Source organism: Tachypleus tridentatus, chromosome 8, assembly GCF_004210375.1.
Source record: "Tachypleus tridentatus isolate NWPU-2018 chromosome 8, ASM421037v1, whole genome shotgun sequence".
In the NCBI taxonomy this organism is placed as follows: domain Eukaryota; kingdom Metazoa; phylum Arthropoda; class Merostomata; order Xiphosura; family Limulidae; genus Tachypleus; species Tachypleus tridentatus.
This window is the reverse complement of record NC_134832.1, coordinates 116,361,469-116,381,037: the sequence shown is the minus strand read 5'-3', so window position 1 is coordinate 116,381,037 and position 19,569 is coordinate 116,361,469. Positions and strand designations below refer to the sequence as shown.

Sequence of the window (19,569 nt, the reverse complement as noted above, 5' to 3'; positions counted from 1 at the left end):
CTTAAAGGTTTATATGAAAGAAAAATATTGTTTTGTAAAATAAATAATTTAGTATAAATTTTAAAAAATTATTTTTATGAATAAAAATATATTAATATGTGTAGGCTATGACGTCACTTTAAGTATGACAGTGATACTGATAATACTAACTTAAGTAAATAAAGTAAACACTATGGCAGATATAAAGGGTATTGTAATTTTTAATAAAAATTTAAATTTATTCATAGTGGCATGCATCAAACTTTATTCCATATATTTTTACTGTTTCAACGTTAATGCATAAAAGATTAGGAAATTTATTATTATTAATAAATGTAAATAAACACTACGGCGGGTGTTTAGGGTACGCTCATTTCGGATACAAATTGAGATATTATTCATGAATGAAGAGTATTCATTGTTGCAAGCATCAAAACATTAAGCGAAATATTTGTACTATTTAAACAGTAATCCGGAATAAATTTTAAATAAAAATTTATTTTAACTTTACCTTTTGAGCCAGTAGTTTGAATAAAGAATAATGATTAATTCATTTCCTACATCAGTAAGTGATGTGATTTGACAATGAACTCGCTCTCGAGTTTATGAACATCGGTTTTGACGGTGTTGTTAATTTAGGCATAATTAAGTTGTTTAATTGAAAAGTACATCGTGTCATCCATAATCTAGTTAATATCTTTGACATTAAAGACGTGTGTTTGTGTTTTTTGAGCTATATCAGTATATGTTTAAAAATTTTGTCTAGTTAAATTTGCATTTGGTGATAAGGATAATTAAAATATGGTTCAATTTGTAATATCTTGTTACATTTAGAAGTTTGAAGTCAAGTTATGAATTAATAAAATCAGAGTTCCTGCAGGCTGCCGAAATTCCATCTCTCTTTTTGTCTTTTACACATGTCAAGTTGAAACAGTTACTACTAATGTTAACTGGCCTTTAAATTTGCCCCCCACTAGTACAGCAGTAAGTCTACAGATTTACAAGGGTTCAATTCCCCTTGGTGGGCTCAGCAGATAGCCTGTTTTGGCTTTGCTATAAGAAAGCACACACTTGCACACACATCCCTTTAACTAGTACTAGTAACTACTGATCTTAGCTACATAAAAGAAAAATAGGGTTAAAGCTTTGAAGATGGTATCCATAAATATCCAAAAGAAAGTAAAGAGGTGTAATGGTCTCTTTAACTTGTATATATAATAAGGTATAGTTTGAAGGAAGAAAGATTGAGACAAAAATTATTTGTACAAGTGACACTTTCCAGTTTGAAAACAGTTTATCTTATAGTATATGTATTTGTGTATATTTATATAAGGAGTGTGCATTTTCATATAACATAATGAGTCAGCTAGCTAATAAATGTTACAAAAGTTATATCTACGTATAAGGAAATATTGTATTTGAGGAGTATTTTGATATTTTTCTATATAATGTTCATTGTTCATAGATAAAGGTTATTTAGGGTTATATTAATTTTTTACCTTTTTTTCTCTTATTTTTCATCCCAATTTCTTGTACTTCAATGACACACGAACTGACAGGGTAAGTATGTTATTTTATTGTTATTTTCTTATTTATGTTTGTTTCATTTATTTAAATTTCAGTGAATGGGAGATGTACACACTGTGTTTGTTAGGTTACATTTTAATCAGTTTTATTTATGATAAAGTTAGCAAAATGCCTTATTGGAATTTTTGTGTGCTTTTTTCAGAAATTACTAACATATACTAGTATTACAAGCATATATAATTACAATGAAAAGTATTAATTTTAGGAAATATAGCAATATGTAATAAATGTCTTAAAAATACTGTCATGCTAAATTCAAAACCTTACTGAAACAAAATGGTTATGATTGGCATAAATGATACAACAACACTACTAAGATTCCTATGTTTCAACAAAATGCATTACTGATTAGCTAATAAAATGAATAAAAAATTGTATTCAATGTCACATGATGAATTACTTTCACTGATAGAGATTTGTTGGATAGTTGGTATCTCCAAGTTTTGAATTAGTGGTGGCACTGGTCCTTCCTATATTGCATCATCTGTTTGAAAGCTGTTGACAGATGTCTTTATATATTGTTCTAGCACTTGCTTAGTTTCCTCACAACATTTATAACATTAGTTATCAAGTGCAGAAATTTCTCAAATATCAGTTCTTTCAGGAAACCTTTGTCCTTTGCTGTATCTCACCTTTCTCGTTCCCAACATGCTTCTGATATGAAACTGTATTAGCATAGTGTTTCTTTTACAACACCAATACTGTATGTCTACTTGACAACCATCAAACTTGTTGAGATTTGCCACAAAATGCTAGGTTTTCCTCAAACAATTCAGAGATCATTTTTTAGTACCCTTCAGGTTTTAAGGTCATAATAATACTTGAATATTCTTAACAATTTCATCAGCTCTTTTTAAGTAGTATACTATTTTGGCAGTATTTATGACTTACAACACAAGGTTATGGATCGCTAAATGAATTATACTTGATTGGATATTATCTCAGAAAGCCTTTTGGTAACACTAGACTTTTGCTCCATCCTCAGTGCAGCCCCATTAAAGTTAACATTAATGTTGAGTAATTAACTCAATTAATGTCATGTAAATATTCAAATAATTGAAATTACCATTCATGATTATTCCAACTATCAAAGTGATCAAATAATTGCTCTTTTAATTTTAAATGTTATCTAATCACATATAAGACTTATTTTATGAACATATTAAATAAAAGAGAGAGATTTCTTTTTCTTTATAAAGAACTTACTATAGTTGTATCTTTTTTATTTTTTGGCAGCCATAAGTAGACAGTTGTCCTAAGGTTATTTGTCAGCCAGTTCAAATATAGTAATCTGGAAAAGTTCTGTTTTAGTGCCTGATATATATTTCTTAAAAAATCCTTATGTGTAAGTTAAATGAATTATTGTGTAAAAACCCAAATGTGTGGAATTCACTGAAACTTACAAGTAGTTATAATGTAAGTCCAAAGATCAGTGATGTCGAGAAAACCCATTAAGAAGGGAGAAACTTTTAACAGGCTCCCTGTGTGATTTATTACTTTTGACAGACTCCTTTAGTTCAAAGTACAGACAATAAAAGCATAAAATCAAAAGAAAACTGATGTAAAACTTTGAAATTATTAAGATAATTAAATTGATTATCTCATAAGAAATAATACATTCAAAAAAGATTGATTTTATTTCATATGTTTTAACTTTTCATTTTATTGTACATTGATATTTTACTGCTCTTAGTGTTAAAGTAGAGGAAATAATTATAAAGTGTTATTTAAAAAAAATATTGATATTCATTTAGGAGTTTCTAGACATTACAAAAATGAAAAAAGGAAATATGAACTTTTATTATTGTTTCTGTAAAAGTCACTCAGATTTGGTAAAGGCTTCATAGACAAATCTTTATTTAAAATGCTTTATTCAAAAAATCTGATTTTTTGTGTATTACAGACTGGTAAGGTTTTCCAAAAATACCAGAAAGTTACACTTTGTACATTCAGAGTTGTGTATATTTTAATGGCTCCAAAGTGGATAATATCAAACAAGTTTGTACTTTAAATGTTAAACAATTAGAACTATATCTTATAAAAATAATCAACTAACCAAAAATTAATGTTTCTATTACTATTTTTTATTATTCCAACTAAATTAAGTCTCTTGAGAAAATTATTTGAATGTAATCAATTAACTAGCTCAACATTTAATTGATTAGCAAATTTCACTGATTGCTCAGCTTCACTTACAGTCTACTGATTCTGACCTCAGCACCTCTTGTGTTATGATAACTAGTTCTAAGCCATTATCGATTGTTGCTAATGCTATAGCAGCACTTAAGAAAAAAAATCAGAAAACATTTTTAGTTTTGATTGAACCTAGATTCACTCATGTGTCTAACACTAACCCCTTGTCTCTTTTATTTCATTTCTAGTATTTTTTTTCAGTTTCAGATGTGCAATCTACTAAACATTTTCAAGCCTTATTTTTCCTATATATGTTTGTTTCTTGGAATACACAGTCTCCTTCCATTGTTTCTAAGTGAACCATGAAATATACTATATACAAATTTCCTATATTGACACTTGATCTTTTCAGACCAAAGTGTTGGAAAGAGTAGATAGTACTGGATGAAATATTGTTTAGTTACAATTTAATCACCATGTGGTTAATAATTAAGAAATGAAGTAAATGTTTCTCAAGATTGCCAGTTTTCAAATTATCTGTATTTTTCTTAGAATATCATACATTGACTACATAGTCCCTTATGTAAAGGTTGAAGAACAAGGTAGTTTGAAAATAACCTTCCAAGATATTTATTATAATAAAAATCTAAGGATTATGCATTATCTTACAAGGATTATTGTTTAGAACATGGTTATTCAACTGAACATAAGTAAGGTATCATTAATTTGGTTAGAAATGTTGACAAGCTATTACTTGCTGCCATAGGATACACCTGAAACAACTGATAATGAACACAGAGGTAAGATTTATCTTATAGTTCTTTTTATTGACAAAAGCATTAAGCTAATTAAATTGAAATCCATCTTCAATAACACTTTTTTTAAATTACAGTTGTAAAACTAAATATTTACTATTAGTCATTCTTTCATGAGGAGTATGTAGAATTTTTACTTATAATAATGGGTTAGATAAGCATTGAGGAATTGCATGTCACTGTGAATATAATTTATTCACTTATATTTTGTCTCCAATTAGCCATGTATTTAATGTTAACCTTAATATCATAACTAAAACTGTTTATGAATTTTGTAAAATTTTATGCAGTTGAACTAAAAAAAAGTAGTAATTAAATCACTCAATAACATATTACACAAACCATATTAAGAAAAGGAACTTAAAATTAATTTTATTTAACCCTTTCACAGTGGGTCAGGGTTCAAAGACCATGTCATTACTTTTGTTGACTTTCATTCAAAATTTTATTGAACAACTATTTTTATTAATTTATGTCAGTATGTGTGGAATCAAATTGTAGATTATAATTTAAACTTTGATATTATATATGAGTTATTTTTTTATTTAAAAGCAAATATTAAAAGAATCTATTTAAATATAAATTTTAGTGAGTTACGTGGTATGTTGAATGCACTACTGTTTGAAATTAGATGTTTGTGGTGTCAAAATACTAAGTCTGTGATTTTGAACAAATTAGGAACTCAAATTACTAATATTGACAAGCTAGAGTATAAAATAAGAACTTCATACCTTTTAATTTTGCTGAGATATGGCTTATGTACTAATTCAAACATGGTGGCCTCATTCAGCTCTTTCCTTTTTTTTTTAAATTGCCCCTTATATACTCTTACTGCAGTATATGACACATGAATAACCAATCAACAGCTTAGAATGTCTACAGAATGGTTTTCACAGCCATTTTAATCTTTGATAAAGCTACCTTGTTCTTTTGATCCAAGTTTTCAAAGATGTGTGTTGTATCTTTAGTTTGCTTGAAGTTTCATAGTTTACAAAATCTAAATAAATCTTAGTTATGAAATTTTAAAATTCTTAGCAACCTATATCCAGCAACAACTGAGTACAAAGGTCATAGAAAGAAGAGATAATTGTTTGCTTTACTTCTTGATTTATTGTTCTATATTTTAAGAAAATAAGTTTAATAATTTATTCCTAAAGAGGTATAATCTATATGCATATATATATAATGCATAATAACTGAAATGTGACTATGTGTTACAAAATATTAGAGCACTAAAACACAGCCAAGATACTGAATACATGAGCCGAGTCCATGTGCACTGTGTCATTGTAAGTTATATAATGTTAGGTATGCATGACTGGAAGATCAGTATAATAATAATAAATATATATGCTTATATATAGCATTGAGGCTTAAGCTACTTAGACTGAACTTTTGTATTTTTGTGTTATAATACGTGGTCATTCTAGCATGAAAAAAACATTTATATTTCCTAATTTTTGTATGATGGTTGTGAGGTTGGTTAAGTGACAGACCTCATATAGTTATAGTATAGAAAGTAACATAATATATAAATTCTTACTGAAAACAAAACATTTGAAATGTATTTAGGAGGTTTTAGAGATTACACAAATAATATTTGAGATTTTGGGACAAATAATAGTTTTTAAATCATAACATGAAATCACTTTGCACTCAGACTAGTATTGAAATAGACTATTTTCACAAACAAATTTTTAATAAAAATATTTCATTAAAAAATCTGATTTTTTATATACAAAATACTTCTAATTTTTACTAAACATCTACTGATTTTTTTGAAGATACACTTGCTGTATCAAAGTTATAGTGCAAATACTTGTGCAAATGTGTACATGAACTTGCATGTTATACTGAGCCTGTAGCAAAAGGGTAGAGTAGCTTAATAAATTGAAAGACATAACCTATACATACATAAACACAGTAGTGTGTTTTGCAGCCAAAACAACCTGAAGGACACACTGTGTATTATTAACAGGATTCATAGTTTTGCAATTTTCTACCTTTTGTAGCTTGGATTATAGTAATATAAGCTATCACACATTTTCATTGGATATGATCTATTAGAACCTTACTTCATGTAATAAATTTAAAGACAATCCATTAAGCGATACTTGATATATAAAATTTCCAGTTTTTATTGAGATATCTTTTCTTCATACTGAATGTTCCAAAATCTTGATCCAAAGAAAAATATACTTTTATAGATTTTTAAAAAATTTGCCACACAAATAGATATGTACAACTTACAATTAGGTGTAACATTTGGTTTAAATAAAGTCATGTATACAAAGTTATTCAACAAAACCTTTTCATATTTGTCTATGCAAAAGTTGTATAAGCTATCAGTCTGTAATTTTTATGACAGTTTCAGCTAAACGTGGATTGTTTTTAGTTTTTTGCCATTTCGCTTAAAGACAGCTAATTTAGAGCAGTTAAACTACATGGTATAGGATGTCCAGATACATATTATTATTAGTTTCTAGTTTGAAGTTTTCAGAAGATGAATGGTTATTATTTATTATTCATTGCCAACTTTTCAGCACAAATTTGATAAATTTTATGAAATTTTCGTAATTAACAAGCAGTTAGCATCACGTAATATTAGCTTAAGCAATTAGTGTAAATTATGATTCTTGCAGTACTAAGTGCATTCTAGTGATGAAAAGAAACTATTAATCTAGGTTTCATGACATGAATATAAAGAAAGCAAATGACACTATTTTAGAGGAAAAACTACCACCATATATTTTTAAAAATCTTGTTGGTTCTATATAGTATAGAGGTGTTCTGAATAATAGGATGCGATCCTAAAGCTATGTTGGTTATTGTTGAGTGTCACTTTGTTACTGTAGTTTACTGGTGTGTATTGGGAAAAAGTCAAGATATCTCGTCAGAAGTACCTTAGATGTCAAAAAAAAAAGATCCAATCAAAAAAGAATTGAACATACAACTTGAAGAAATGTACTTGCAGTTGGTAGCCAAACTGGTAGCTACACATTGATAAGAATTTTATGTATTCAGCTAGGTAGCATATGTTGTTTTCACCCACCATCGTGCTCCAAGTTGAAAAAAAAAAGGAATTGTTATCATTCCTATCAACAAAGCACTTAACAGATCTATTTTCGTCTTTGAAGCATTTTGTACTAAAATTTTATTCAAAGAACTGGGATTTAATTTAAAAACACAGTTTTTCAGGTAATGAGATCTACAGATATATCAATACAAAGCTACTGTCATAAGGAAACAAAATAAAGTTTTGTCAAATACTTGTTTGCATTTAATAAACTTGAGTGACTCAGTTAATAATCAGTCAAAATAATCATATTTATTTGTAACTCATTTCCTTATTTATGTTACTATAAGTAATTTGTGCTGTTTCAACAATAACATTCTCCAACTTAATAACAAGTTCTTTTAATCTTTATGTAATTGTTTTGTACCTATTTTTGCCAAAAAAAACCCATCAGACCCAGGCTGTTATTTTTCCATAAGATAATAAAGAACCTCTATAATATTGTGTTTACTTGATCATAATTAAGTACAAAGCTACTCAGTGGGCTATATGTGCACTGCCCATCATGGGTATCAAAACCCAAAAATATATTCGTTTACAAGATGACTGGTGTGGATATTAAAACTTTGATAGGCTATCTTGAAGTTAACCTGAGTATCAGAACCCAGTTTCTAGCATTGAGAGTCCACAGATGTGCCACTGGGGAGAACAGTAATCATAATTTTTACTTTTAAATTCTTAGTATTAGCAAATTTTGCTCATTTGAGATTTGAGGTTGAGCAGTTTTTGCATACTGTAAAATTTATTGTTTTTCTTTGACTTTTTTATTGAGGCAACAGAAATATATGTAATAGCTGAAGAATTGGTTTAATAAAGAAATAGATCAGCCTTATGTTTGTTTTTGTTTACACATAATTGTATTTTTCATGCAATGCTTCAAAAAAATCAATTAACAGGAATGCAAAATAAATTAAACATATTAATGTTAAATAAAAATATTCAAAAATATAATTGTAAATCCTTAAACTGGAAACCTCTATATGAAAATTCTAAAAAGTTTTAGCATAATATTTATAAATTCAGAATATTGTACTTGACAAAACTTTGATAAATCTTTCAGGTTAATAGCACTAGCATTCTCGGGCTCAATTGGAATGGTATTTTTAGTTCTTGCATGTGCTCTACCTCAGTTTAAGTAAGTATTGACACAGGTATACTTTTGTTAAGAACTATAATTATAAGGTAAAATAATATTCAAATTTAATTATTTTTAGCATTAACTGAATAGTATTTAGCTAACTTGCAATTTGAAAATATGTTTTTAGAGTTCATGTATATGTGTTGTGTGTGTATATACAGAGAATATTAGAAAAACTCTAAAAAATTTGTTGTGCATTTACAGAAATATGGTCTTCAGTAGTCAAATGGATATGTGCAATTTGTGAAACTAACATCTATTACTATCCTTGTTCTTTTTTCAAGTTTGTTTGAACTGAGATATATTTACTATTATATAATATTGTTTAAAAATTTCTAACATTACATTTAAGCAACTGATAAAAATATTTTCATTTTCAAGTAAGGACTTTTTAATGGATGTATCACCAAGATTTCTTTACCTGTTGATTAGTTATGTGCCCAGTCAACGTTGCATTTTGTATACATTCACTGTAAGTGCACACATTGGCCCTCATTTGACCACAAAACAAGATCAACCAAACAAAAACTGTCCTGATATTTAAGATACTTTAGAACCAGAGTTAAGGCAAATCTTAGGTCCTAGAAGCTAGAACATACAGCCTGTGGCAAAAAACATCCTCTGTAAGTGCATTAATTTAGAACAATACTATGGCTAATGTCATAGTATGTTGTGAATATGTTCTTCCACATAAAGACACATAAAACTGAAATATGGTACATGGCAAGTGTCCTAAGCTAGGTAGAAAATATAAAACTTTTTTAATGGTTAAATCTAAAATTAGAAGCAACCTTCAAACTATGCCTCAGACATCAGCTTTTACATATTTTGCCCATAAAATATTTAACATTCCTTCCAAGTCAAAATCAAAATGAATTTTCTATTGTATAATGCAGCAAAATAAGTGAAATATTCCTAACAGATTTGTTTTCAAAAACTGATGTTTTTCATTCTTCAGATAAAGTAACACTGAACTCATTTTTGTTTGCTTTCAACAAAGTAATGAAAATATGTCAAACTTTTGTAAATTGAAAGTAACAAATTTCATTGTCATCTCCAATAATAAAATACACAATAATCCAAAGTGCAACTGGTCTTAAATTATAAATATATTGACAGAGTGCATGTTAATTCTGATTTTGAATCACATTTTGGCTAAAACAACTGTTTTATTAACTAACTTAATAAAAGTGTAAAAGCTACACGCTAAGGAATTAGTAAATAGTTCACTTGTGAAAGAAGGGTGGTACTTTTCATAATCACTCAGAATTATCTGTATAAACAAGCCTATACATTTAAAACTATGAACACTTTTACAACTTTGATGTTTGTCTGGCTTTGTTACAGCAATCCATTAAAATCATTGGTAACTGAATTTTGAAATTAGTGTTAAGTGATTGTATCATTAAATATTGTAGTTATTTATCAGTAGTTTCATTTAGATATCAAATCTTAATATTTCACATAAAAAATTAAGGGAATAAGCATTTCATGATCTTTTCTTATTTCATTTTTTTTATAGCACTATACTTAATGTTTTTTCCTGAAATGTCGTGTTCTCTGATGGGTTTATTATTGTATGCTATATATAATTAATCCCAAAACTTAATGTTTTTCATTTGAAGTATCTTTTTAAGCTTGTTCTCTGTGCTCTCTTTGAAAATATTGTCACCTGTTTGGTAATGAAGGGATACAAATTGCATGTATTAACTAAATGAAGCATCACCAGTATTATACAAGGCTGGAATATTCATCATTTTCTTAAATTCAAAATTCATAAAAATAATTGCTTTGTTGAGAACAGTTAAACATTTGATTCCTATTTGCAGTGCCAGTGTGGAGTTTTAATGTTGATTTTTGGAATCTCTGTATGGAATACTGAGTTGAAAAACCAAATTAAATTATTTGTAAAATAATAGATGCAAAGAAAAAACTTCAAAAAAATTGGTTTATTATATTCACTGTGTTTTCAATATGAAAATGGTCAATTTTCTCAGTGAAAATATTGTGGTTTTTATTTTTGTCTATACAACATTGAAATTTTAATCAATTTTTCTAACCTACATGTATTTTTTTTTCCACAGTGAGACATTGATAACATTAAAGATTTACAACACTAAAATCTTGAGTTTAAGTTCCTTGTGGTAGACTTAGCAAGTAGCCTCTTCTTAAAAACAATGGAATAAACTAAAACTTATGTCTTCCTATTGGAAATATTCTTACAACTTGTAGATAATTTTTCATAATTTCAGTTTCTGATGGTACAGAAGATGAAATTGTGATGTGTGTCCATGGTGAGGTGATGTTTTTCAGCCATTGTGTTTTATCCATCCCTATACTGCTTTCTACATCATTGCTTTTTTGTCACCAATGACTGTATTATTTTTTTATTTTTCTACCTGTATCTACCACCTGGAGAATTTATTAATGAACCAAATCTTATGAACCAGTTGTTATCTTGGTTTGTCATTCTTGGAGGCTTTGTTGAACATAGTCATATTTCTTCACTCCAAAATTCTGATGCTGTGATATACTTCCACACCTCAAGTCAGTTTTTTACTGCTGTTTGTCTCTTCATACGTTATTCTTGTCTCCATTTTTCATTGTCTTAGGAACTTAATGATAATTTTGAGCAAACATTGGAGACATCGTGGAAACTTTTTTAAAACTTGATCTTATCATTTTTGGTCAACAATCTTTTAATAATAAGGCTGTGACTGTTTACATTGTCCATACAGTTGTAATTGCAACTAACAAAACTATGTATGTTTTTCATGGTATTAAATGTCATTTTTGTTTGCATTTACAACATACAGTAAAGGCTAGAGTGATGGAAGAATTCAAAATGTTCATCTTATTGCTTATCCATTTAAACTTGATCTTTGGTGTTCCAACTGTGTTTACTACCAAAATTAAAAATGGTTCAGCCAATTCCATAAAACAACATGATATCAATACAATATAGAGGTGAACAACTCTGGTGTATATATTGTATATAGATACCTAGGTTCTCAACACATTTCTTTTTTTAACCTCAAATATGTAGGGATCTTACCTGCCAGCACACCTTTCAGTCAAGAGTAGGGCTAGAAACGTCTTCTACAGTCTTACTGTGTTTTGGATGGCCAGAGTAAAGGCTTGATGAACCAGATAACAGTATTAGAAGTTTTTGTTAAATTCATCACTGATAGTTTCATTTACTGGTTCTAAGATTGCCTAAGCATGTTATGGAAGGTGGGTAGAAAGTGTACAGCACATCCACATTTTGTCCTAATAGACAGTTACTAATTAATTTGCCAGAAATTACTAAGTCATTGGAAAGTGTTTTTGTCTGAAAGTCTTAGCTCCTTCTTGTGCTTTCTTCACTACTTTATTGTTAAGACACATGCCAGAAGTGTTCTCAGATATTAGTCTGATGGACAGAGAGACTTATGACAGGCATTAATCAGGTGGAACATCTATTAGTACTACATCATTTTGGCAAGACATCCGTTGGAGTGAATAATTTCAATTATGAGATACAATGTCATTTCTCTTGTGGAAACTTTGTTGTTGTTTTTTTGTTTGTTTTTTTAAATTGTGTAGGAATGACTAACCAAAGTATGATGTTAATCTATTGACACCCTAAAGTCCAAGAAAGATTCTGTTATTCACCCTATTGCCTTATCTAACATTCTTTGTAAGGTTCTTAAGATAATAGATAATGCTCACTCATAAAATAAAATAACCTTTGCAACACCAAATGGGGTTTCAGCAGTCAAAGAGCAATCATGAACTACCTGAAAGAATTGAAGTACTTCATATGTACAAAATTTATTTAAAACATAATAGATTTGGTTGAGGTTGTGCTAATTTCAGCATTAGGCATTCCAGTTCTGGTCATGGAATTTAACTGTTGTTTTACTGAGTAGTCATATTGTAAACTATTTTGCTATGTGTGTAGAGTATTGCTGTATTACTGTCTCATAAAGCAAATATACTTCCAGATTCTTGCAACCTGACTTTCACATTGGTTAGCTCCAGTTAAAATGTGAACTGTGAATGCAGTTTTACTATTTTGAATGATTAATTTTGCCCTGAAGGGGTCAGAAGTTGCTGTTGAAGCTTCGTCCATATTTTATCTCTTATTTTTGTTAGCCGTGTGAGTTTCACTCTTAAATTCAGTATATTTTACTTTTTGCTAAACATATCACAGTGCAGTAACCCTTTCCACCCTTTTGTTTTCTCAAAAAGTAAATTGTTTATTTTTACTTTTTTTTGTCATACTGAGTCTTGTCTCTTTTATTCCACTATAAATCACTGTGCCTGTCCTTCCAGATACTATGTCCCCTAATCTATAGTTGTTATAGAGGTCAGGTAACTATGTTCTTGGTTTACATTCTATTCAACAACTTGGGGAGTGGAAAGTTGTTCTTTTCATGATGCTGGACTGTGTTTGTATGAAACATACATCAAAACATTCTGCTGGAAAGTGCTTAATCCTGTGTATCATCTGGAGTTTAGGTTCCATACATGGGCATTATGCATTTCACCAGGACACAGTTTGTATAATGAGTTTTTGAATTACCATTCCATATTTGATGTAAGCTATTCTTGTTGTTTGCTGCAATTTCTGACAAAGCATCTCATTTAATAGCATGTTTTTTGTGTCTCAGTGAACTGTGGTTTTTGTAAACTTGACTTTGTACAAAACTGGCTCCATTTTTTTCCACAACCATTAGTAGCCCATTTTTACTGGATATTTTGTCAAACTGGTATGAATAGCAATGATTGTGTTGAAAAGGCAACAGATATAACCTCATCTGCTGCAATTGAGCCTTTACATACATTATTAGGGAAAAGTAACACTCAAACAAAAGTCCATTACTTTGTCGTTCTTTGGTACATGTTACTCAAAATGTGACCAACTAGTGTCCATCTCCCTGTTTTTCTTTTGTTATTCAGCAGTAGTAGGATTTTAAATATATTTTTTTGTTGTATTACTGTTTTTGGTTGTAGACTGTCATTGAAAATGACAAAACTCGTGTTATATTTATAAGAGCTTTGGCTTTCTTTGGTTAAATGTTTTATCATTTTTCTAATCATTTACAGTTTTGTAATTTTGCTTACTGTTGTTGATTATTATGATTTTACCATTTTAATTTGTTTTTACCTTTTTAATTTTATCTTTATTTTCCTTGGTACACGTGATCCTGCTGCTTTACACCATAAATAGTAACAACAACTTAAGTTATCCCACTGTCTTATTGACAATAACAAGAAACTGATATACTTACAGGAAGATCGGTTTTTTGTATTCAAAACACGTTTATGTGTTGGTTTTTTCATTCATGTGTAAGTTTTTCTTTGTTGAATTTTTCAGTACAAGTGGTAACTTAGTCTTTAAAAATAGCCATGATGTTGTGTGTGGATGACCTAAAATGCTTTTGAGTGATCATGAATGTATAAAAAGGTATGAAGAAACTTTGACAACTAACAATATTTCTGTTTCAGTAACTGGTGGCCTCTGTTTGTTATTATCTTTCACGTCCTTTCTCCTCTCCCTACAATCATATCTCGTTGTTTCAGTGATGATATGGGATCTAGTAATGCTTGCAAAGAGTTGTGTATCTTTATAACAACAGGAATTGTCATATCATCTTTTGGATTGCCAATTTTGTTAGCCAGAGCACCAAGGGAGGAACCTGTGGTATGTGCAGTTAATGTAGCATGGGGTAACAGTTGTCAGTAATAAGCCATCTATGTTTAAGATCTGATAGTCAGTGATAATTTTGGTAAAGTTTTAAGAGTGAGAAATATCCACTTTTTTCATTAGACTAAGAGCCTAGCTTATCATCTATTTACAATACATTTAAGTCTTCAGTATTTAATTTTTAAATAAAATAAATAAATTAATCTACTTAAGAACTTTTGTAACAGTTAAAGTTAATTTTTAAGCTTATGAACAACTTTAATAATACAGTTAAATAATTAATAATATTTAAAATTCTATTTCTTTTGTTTGTAGTAAGATTTCTGTGCAGATTTAATTTTTGAAGTTTTTTATAGTGAAAAGTAATACCTTCTACTAGTACAAAGATGTCTTTGTTTTTTTACAGATAGAGTGGGGGGCTTGTGGATTGATTCTGTCTGGTAATATTGTGGTGTATTTAACCATCTTGGGCTTTTTTATGGTCTTTAACAATGATGAGGTTGACTACAGCATGTGGTGATCATAACTTATTCCTGATAAGAGCTTGAATACCAGTTATATGAAAGCGGACCAAGGTTTGTTTGTAAGTTAAGGTTTATATGCAAATTTGAAAGACTCTTCATGATAGTCAACATTAATACTTTTTCAACATTATAGATGTCTATACATGCAGAGTTCTAGAGAAAATTATGCTAAAAATGAACACGTGAACATATATCATTGTAAGTGTGAGGCATACGGCTACAGCACGCTTGTAATGGTGTTGTAATTTCTTTAGTGATTCAGTCTTTGAGTTATTGTTGTTAAATATTAATACACACGTTTCTTTTGTTATGTTAACAGAAAAAACAATATTAATTGCTTTGTCATAAGATTTATGTTACTAACATGGTGAATATGAATAGCTTATTTGACCCCTTTGTAACAGGTCAAGGGTCAAAACATATCATTGGATTGTTGATTTGCATTCAAGATTTTATTGAAACACTATTTTATGAATTTACATCAGTATATTTGATATGAAGTTGTAGATTATAATTCAAACTTTAATATTATATCTGAGTTACTTTTGTAATTTAAAAGTAGATATTCAAATAACACACCTAAACATTGATTTTTACAAATCATGTGGTAAGTTGAATGCAGCACTAGTTAAAATTAGATATTTCTAATGTCTAAATAATAAGTGTAGTTTCATACAAGTTATGAAATTATCATTATTGACAAGGTTGGGTATAAATTAAAACCTCATATTTTTATTTTGCTGCTATATGGCTTATGTACTGAATCAAACACAGTGGTCCTGTTCACCTATTTCTATTTTTGGAAATGGTCCCTTATATACACTTACTTCAATACATGAAAACTTAGAATGTCCCCATAGTGGTTTTCTCAGCAATTTTAATCTGTGAAAAGGCTACCATATTCTTACAAACTAAGGTGTCTAGAAGGTAGGTTGAGTCTTTAGTCTGCTCAAAGTTTCATACTTTTTTAAGCATAAATAGAGCTTAGTTACTAAGCTTAATAAATTATAGTGGAATTGTATGGTATCAGTGTCATTATTTATGATTTTCTGGTCATTCAACTCTATATATAAAACCTAAAAGTAATATTTTGTTTCATATCCTGCCCCTGTGAAATTTTAAAAGGTATAGCAACCTATGTCCAGCAACAACTGAGTTTAGGGGTTGTAGCTAGAAGAGATAATAGTTTGCTTTACTTCTTTATTTGTTGTTTTATATTTTAAGAAAAATAATTATGATAATTTATTTCTAAATCATAATAATCTACATACATATATAATGTATATTAATTTAAATGTGACTATGTATTACAAAATACTAATCCACTAAAACACAACCAAGACAGGGAAGGCTTAAGGTCAGTTTCATGTTATTGGATACAGTAACATGAGTGGACATGCACAGTGTCAGTGCAAGTTATGTAATGTTAGCTGGGTGTGACTGGAAGGTCAATATAATAACAAATAATAAATATATGTATGTATAAATAAATAACATTATGAGACTTAAGCTACTTGGACTAAATGTTTGTATTTTTGTGTTATAATATGTAGTCATTCTGACATGAGAAAAAAGAACAATTTATATTTCCCAATTTTTTGTGATAGTTACAAGATTGGTCAACTAACAAGCCCCACTTTGTTAGGTTGTATAAAATAACATAAAATATATAGTTGTACTGAAAACAAAAGTTTTAAATGTACTTAGGAAGTTTTTGGAGACTACATAAATAATAACAGATATTTGGGACAAAGAATATTTTTTTTAATCATAGCATAAAATCACTTCATGCTCGAACTAGTAACAAAACAGACTCAATGTTTCACACACAAATCTTTAGTAAAAATATTTCATTAAAAATGTGATTTTTTGATTACAAAAACTTGTAATCTTTACTAAAAGTCTACCAAATTTAGTGAAGATACAAGTACTGTATCAAAAGTTATAGTGCAAATACTTAACATGTGCAAATGTGTAGACAAATCCGGGTATATCATATCAAGCCCATTGCAAATAGTTTAAGTTAACTTGGGGTAATACTTCAAAATCAGTAATTTAGAAAATGTTATATTTTAATGATGGTGGTTGTTTTTTTAAAAGAACACCATTTTTTCTTAGTAAAGAAAACATTTTTACTATTACCAATGTTTCAAAACCTTTTAAATGATCATTCAACATTGGTAAAAGTTGTTATTCATGTATTCTGTACCTCTGACGCATAATCTTGTCAATTAATATGCAGTGAACCACTCTCAAGTGATTCACTGTTTTGAACCTCTTGAAAGCCGTAATAATAGTTATCTACAAAAATTTATTTTTCACAGCATTATACAGGTTCCAACAATGTACTTTTAGTTATTATCATGAATGTACTTCTAAAGAATTTAGCCAATTGTGGGATTTGGTATATTATAAAATAGCAAAGTAAGATAATTTTTAAAATTTTAAAATCCTGCAATTTTTACAGTGTTTTCTGTTCTGTATTAAAAGGTGACTCTTTATAAATATCAGGAGTTTAAATAACTTTTTAAACTAACATTCTTTGAAATTACTTGCCTCACAACTCTTGAGACTGAATTTTTTGGAGGGTGGATGGGTTCTAGTTTGGCTTGTTTTGATTTGGATAAGTACTAAGCAGTGTTTTAAAGTGATTAATACTTTTAACAAAACATAACATTTTTATAACATTGTGTTTTTAAAATTATAAACAGTTTATCATTATTCTTGGATAGTTTTATGGATACATCATTGAAAGTGAACACCAGGATAGTAAGTGAATCATGAGTTGAGTCTGATGCATGGTAATGCTATGTCCAGTTCCATTGCAGTGACCCATACAGAAGTTTCTTGATACCCCTGATACATTGAAGAGGCTGTTTAATTTAAATGGGCTAAAACATTCATTGCAAAACTTTATGAACAGTTTATATTACATTCAGTGTATATTTCTTGTATTTATGACATCCAAGAATATATAGTTTGCAAAAAGAATTTTATTACTAATTATAAAAAAAATATACAGTAAGATAAAACTAAAAGTATTCTTACGTCTTTGCCTCTATGTGTAAATGCTTCTATCAATTTTATTCTATGAATATTAATTTAATATTTTTTCTTTTAATTCATACATTGTATGTATTTATTGAACAATGTTTTTGGTGCCAACATATTTATGAGAACAAATTTTATTAAATGTTTTCATGATAAACAAATTTCTCAGTACACAGTTGTTGTTTTTTTAATATTAAAAAGACACAATAGGATTTTAGAAAATTATATCGAAATGTGCCAATTGAGTAAAAACATGTTTGTGGAACATCAGTGTCAGTCTTAGTTTTACAATGCCAACGTTTTACCTTCTAGAAACTCATTTATAAATAAAAACCAATATTTATAAAAGTCATTACTTTATTTTGACTCTTAAAAACAAGTTTTCAAAAAATTCTTTCAAATCAACTTTCAAAACTACCATGTTCTGAGTGGGAAGTTTGTTAGCAAGTATTTGTTCTACAAGATAAAGAACCTCTGCATGTATACTGTTTATAAGAACAGTGGCTAACACAGTGAGTAATATCATTTTCAGTCTTGGCTTATCTGTTTTGTACACATACTAATTATCAACAGCAATAAATTCTTGTTTTAAATCAGTTCTTTACTTTCTCAGCAGTTCACCACACCAGTGAAACATGTTTATCAAGAGACAGTATAATTCAATTTTAACATTGTTTAGTACCATTATCAACAGATACAGGTACTAAGATAGGAAACAGAAATAATGTGCGAGAATCTCAGTTGTTGCACTATGAGGAGTTATGACACTGTAGTGTAAATCTGATGATAGCATCCAAAGGGTTAAATTATCAACATACAATAACAAAAGTCTTGGTTACATGTATGATACCAGAAAAACTTTATTATGCAATATGCAACCCCAGACTTCATGAATTTTTTATTTTGTGTGCATGTAGACTTGCAATAGGGTTCATGATATTCCCATCCCAGGAAACTTTATTTTTCTCCATTCCAATGTACAGAAAATAATTGGGCAGCTGAATTTACTGACCACAGTAGAACAAAACAGAGGTTAGAAGTTTACACTCAAATACGACATTTACAGAGTCATAAAGTGATGAATAGCATCAGAAACAGTTGTGTATGATCAGTTTCTCAAGTATCTACAGAGTAGATAAAAAAACTCTCATTTGTGGCCAGAAATTTAGAAAAAAATGTTCTCAAATCACTGCTATTTGTTTACAAACATGCAGCATGCTGGTATGGGTATTAACACTTTTACTAATAAAGCAGAGAACAATGTTTTGACCTTCTTATGTCAAACTGTTAATACCTATACCAGTTTCCCCAAGATACATTTTTCTTCAAGTAGGTTTCTCATCACAAGTACATCACACAAGAATATAATGTAAAAGTGTTAATACCTATACCAGTTTTCCCGAGGTACATTTTTACTTCAAGTAGGTTTCTCATCAGGAGTACATTGCATAAGAATCTAATGTTTTTCATAAATTACAAAGAGATGAATAGTGTAAGAATCCGTTTTTATATTACCTGTTTTTCAAGCAAAAACGTTATTTGTGAGAAAAACTTGGAAAAATGCTTTTGAAGTT

General features: G+C 29.0%; 1 protein-coding gene across 8 annotated transcripts; it reads left to right on the top strand.

Annotated features, from left to right (window-relative positions):
• Positions 1–112: 112 nt before the first annotated feature.
• LOC143223274 (leptin receptor gene-related protein-like) lies at positions 113–18,166 on the top strand. Of its 8 annotated transcripts, none has more exons than XM_076451028.1 (5): positions 113–189; positions 8,651–8,725; positions 14,222–14,417; positions 14,827–15,003; positions 17,677–18,166. In XM_076451028.1, the coding sequence occupies exons 1-4, from the start codon at positions 173–175 to the stop codon at positions 14,938–14,940; spliced, it is 402 nt and encodes a 133-aa protein (XP_076307143.1). In that variant the 5' UTR covers positions 113–172; the 3' UTR covers positions 14,941–15,003; positions 17,677–18,166. The 8 variants fall into 8 exon arrangements, with proteins under 8 accessions (XP_076307143.1, XP_076307149.1, XP_076307146.1 ...); XM_076451034.1 differs by having other exon boundaries at positions 121–188; positions 14,827–14,995; XM_076451031.1 differs by lacking the exon at positions 113–189 and adding an exon at positions 240–693.
• Positions 18,167–19,569: the final 1,403 nt, after the last annotated feature.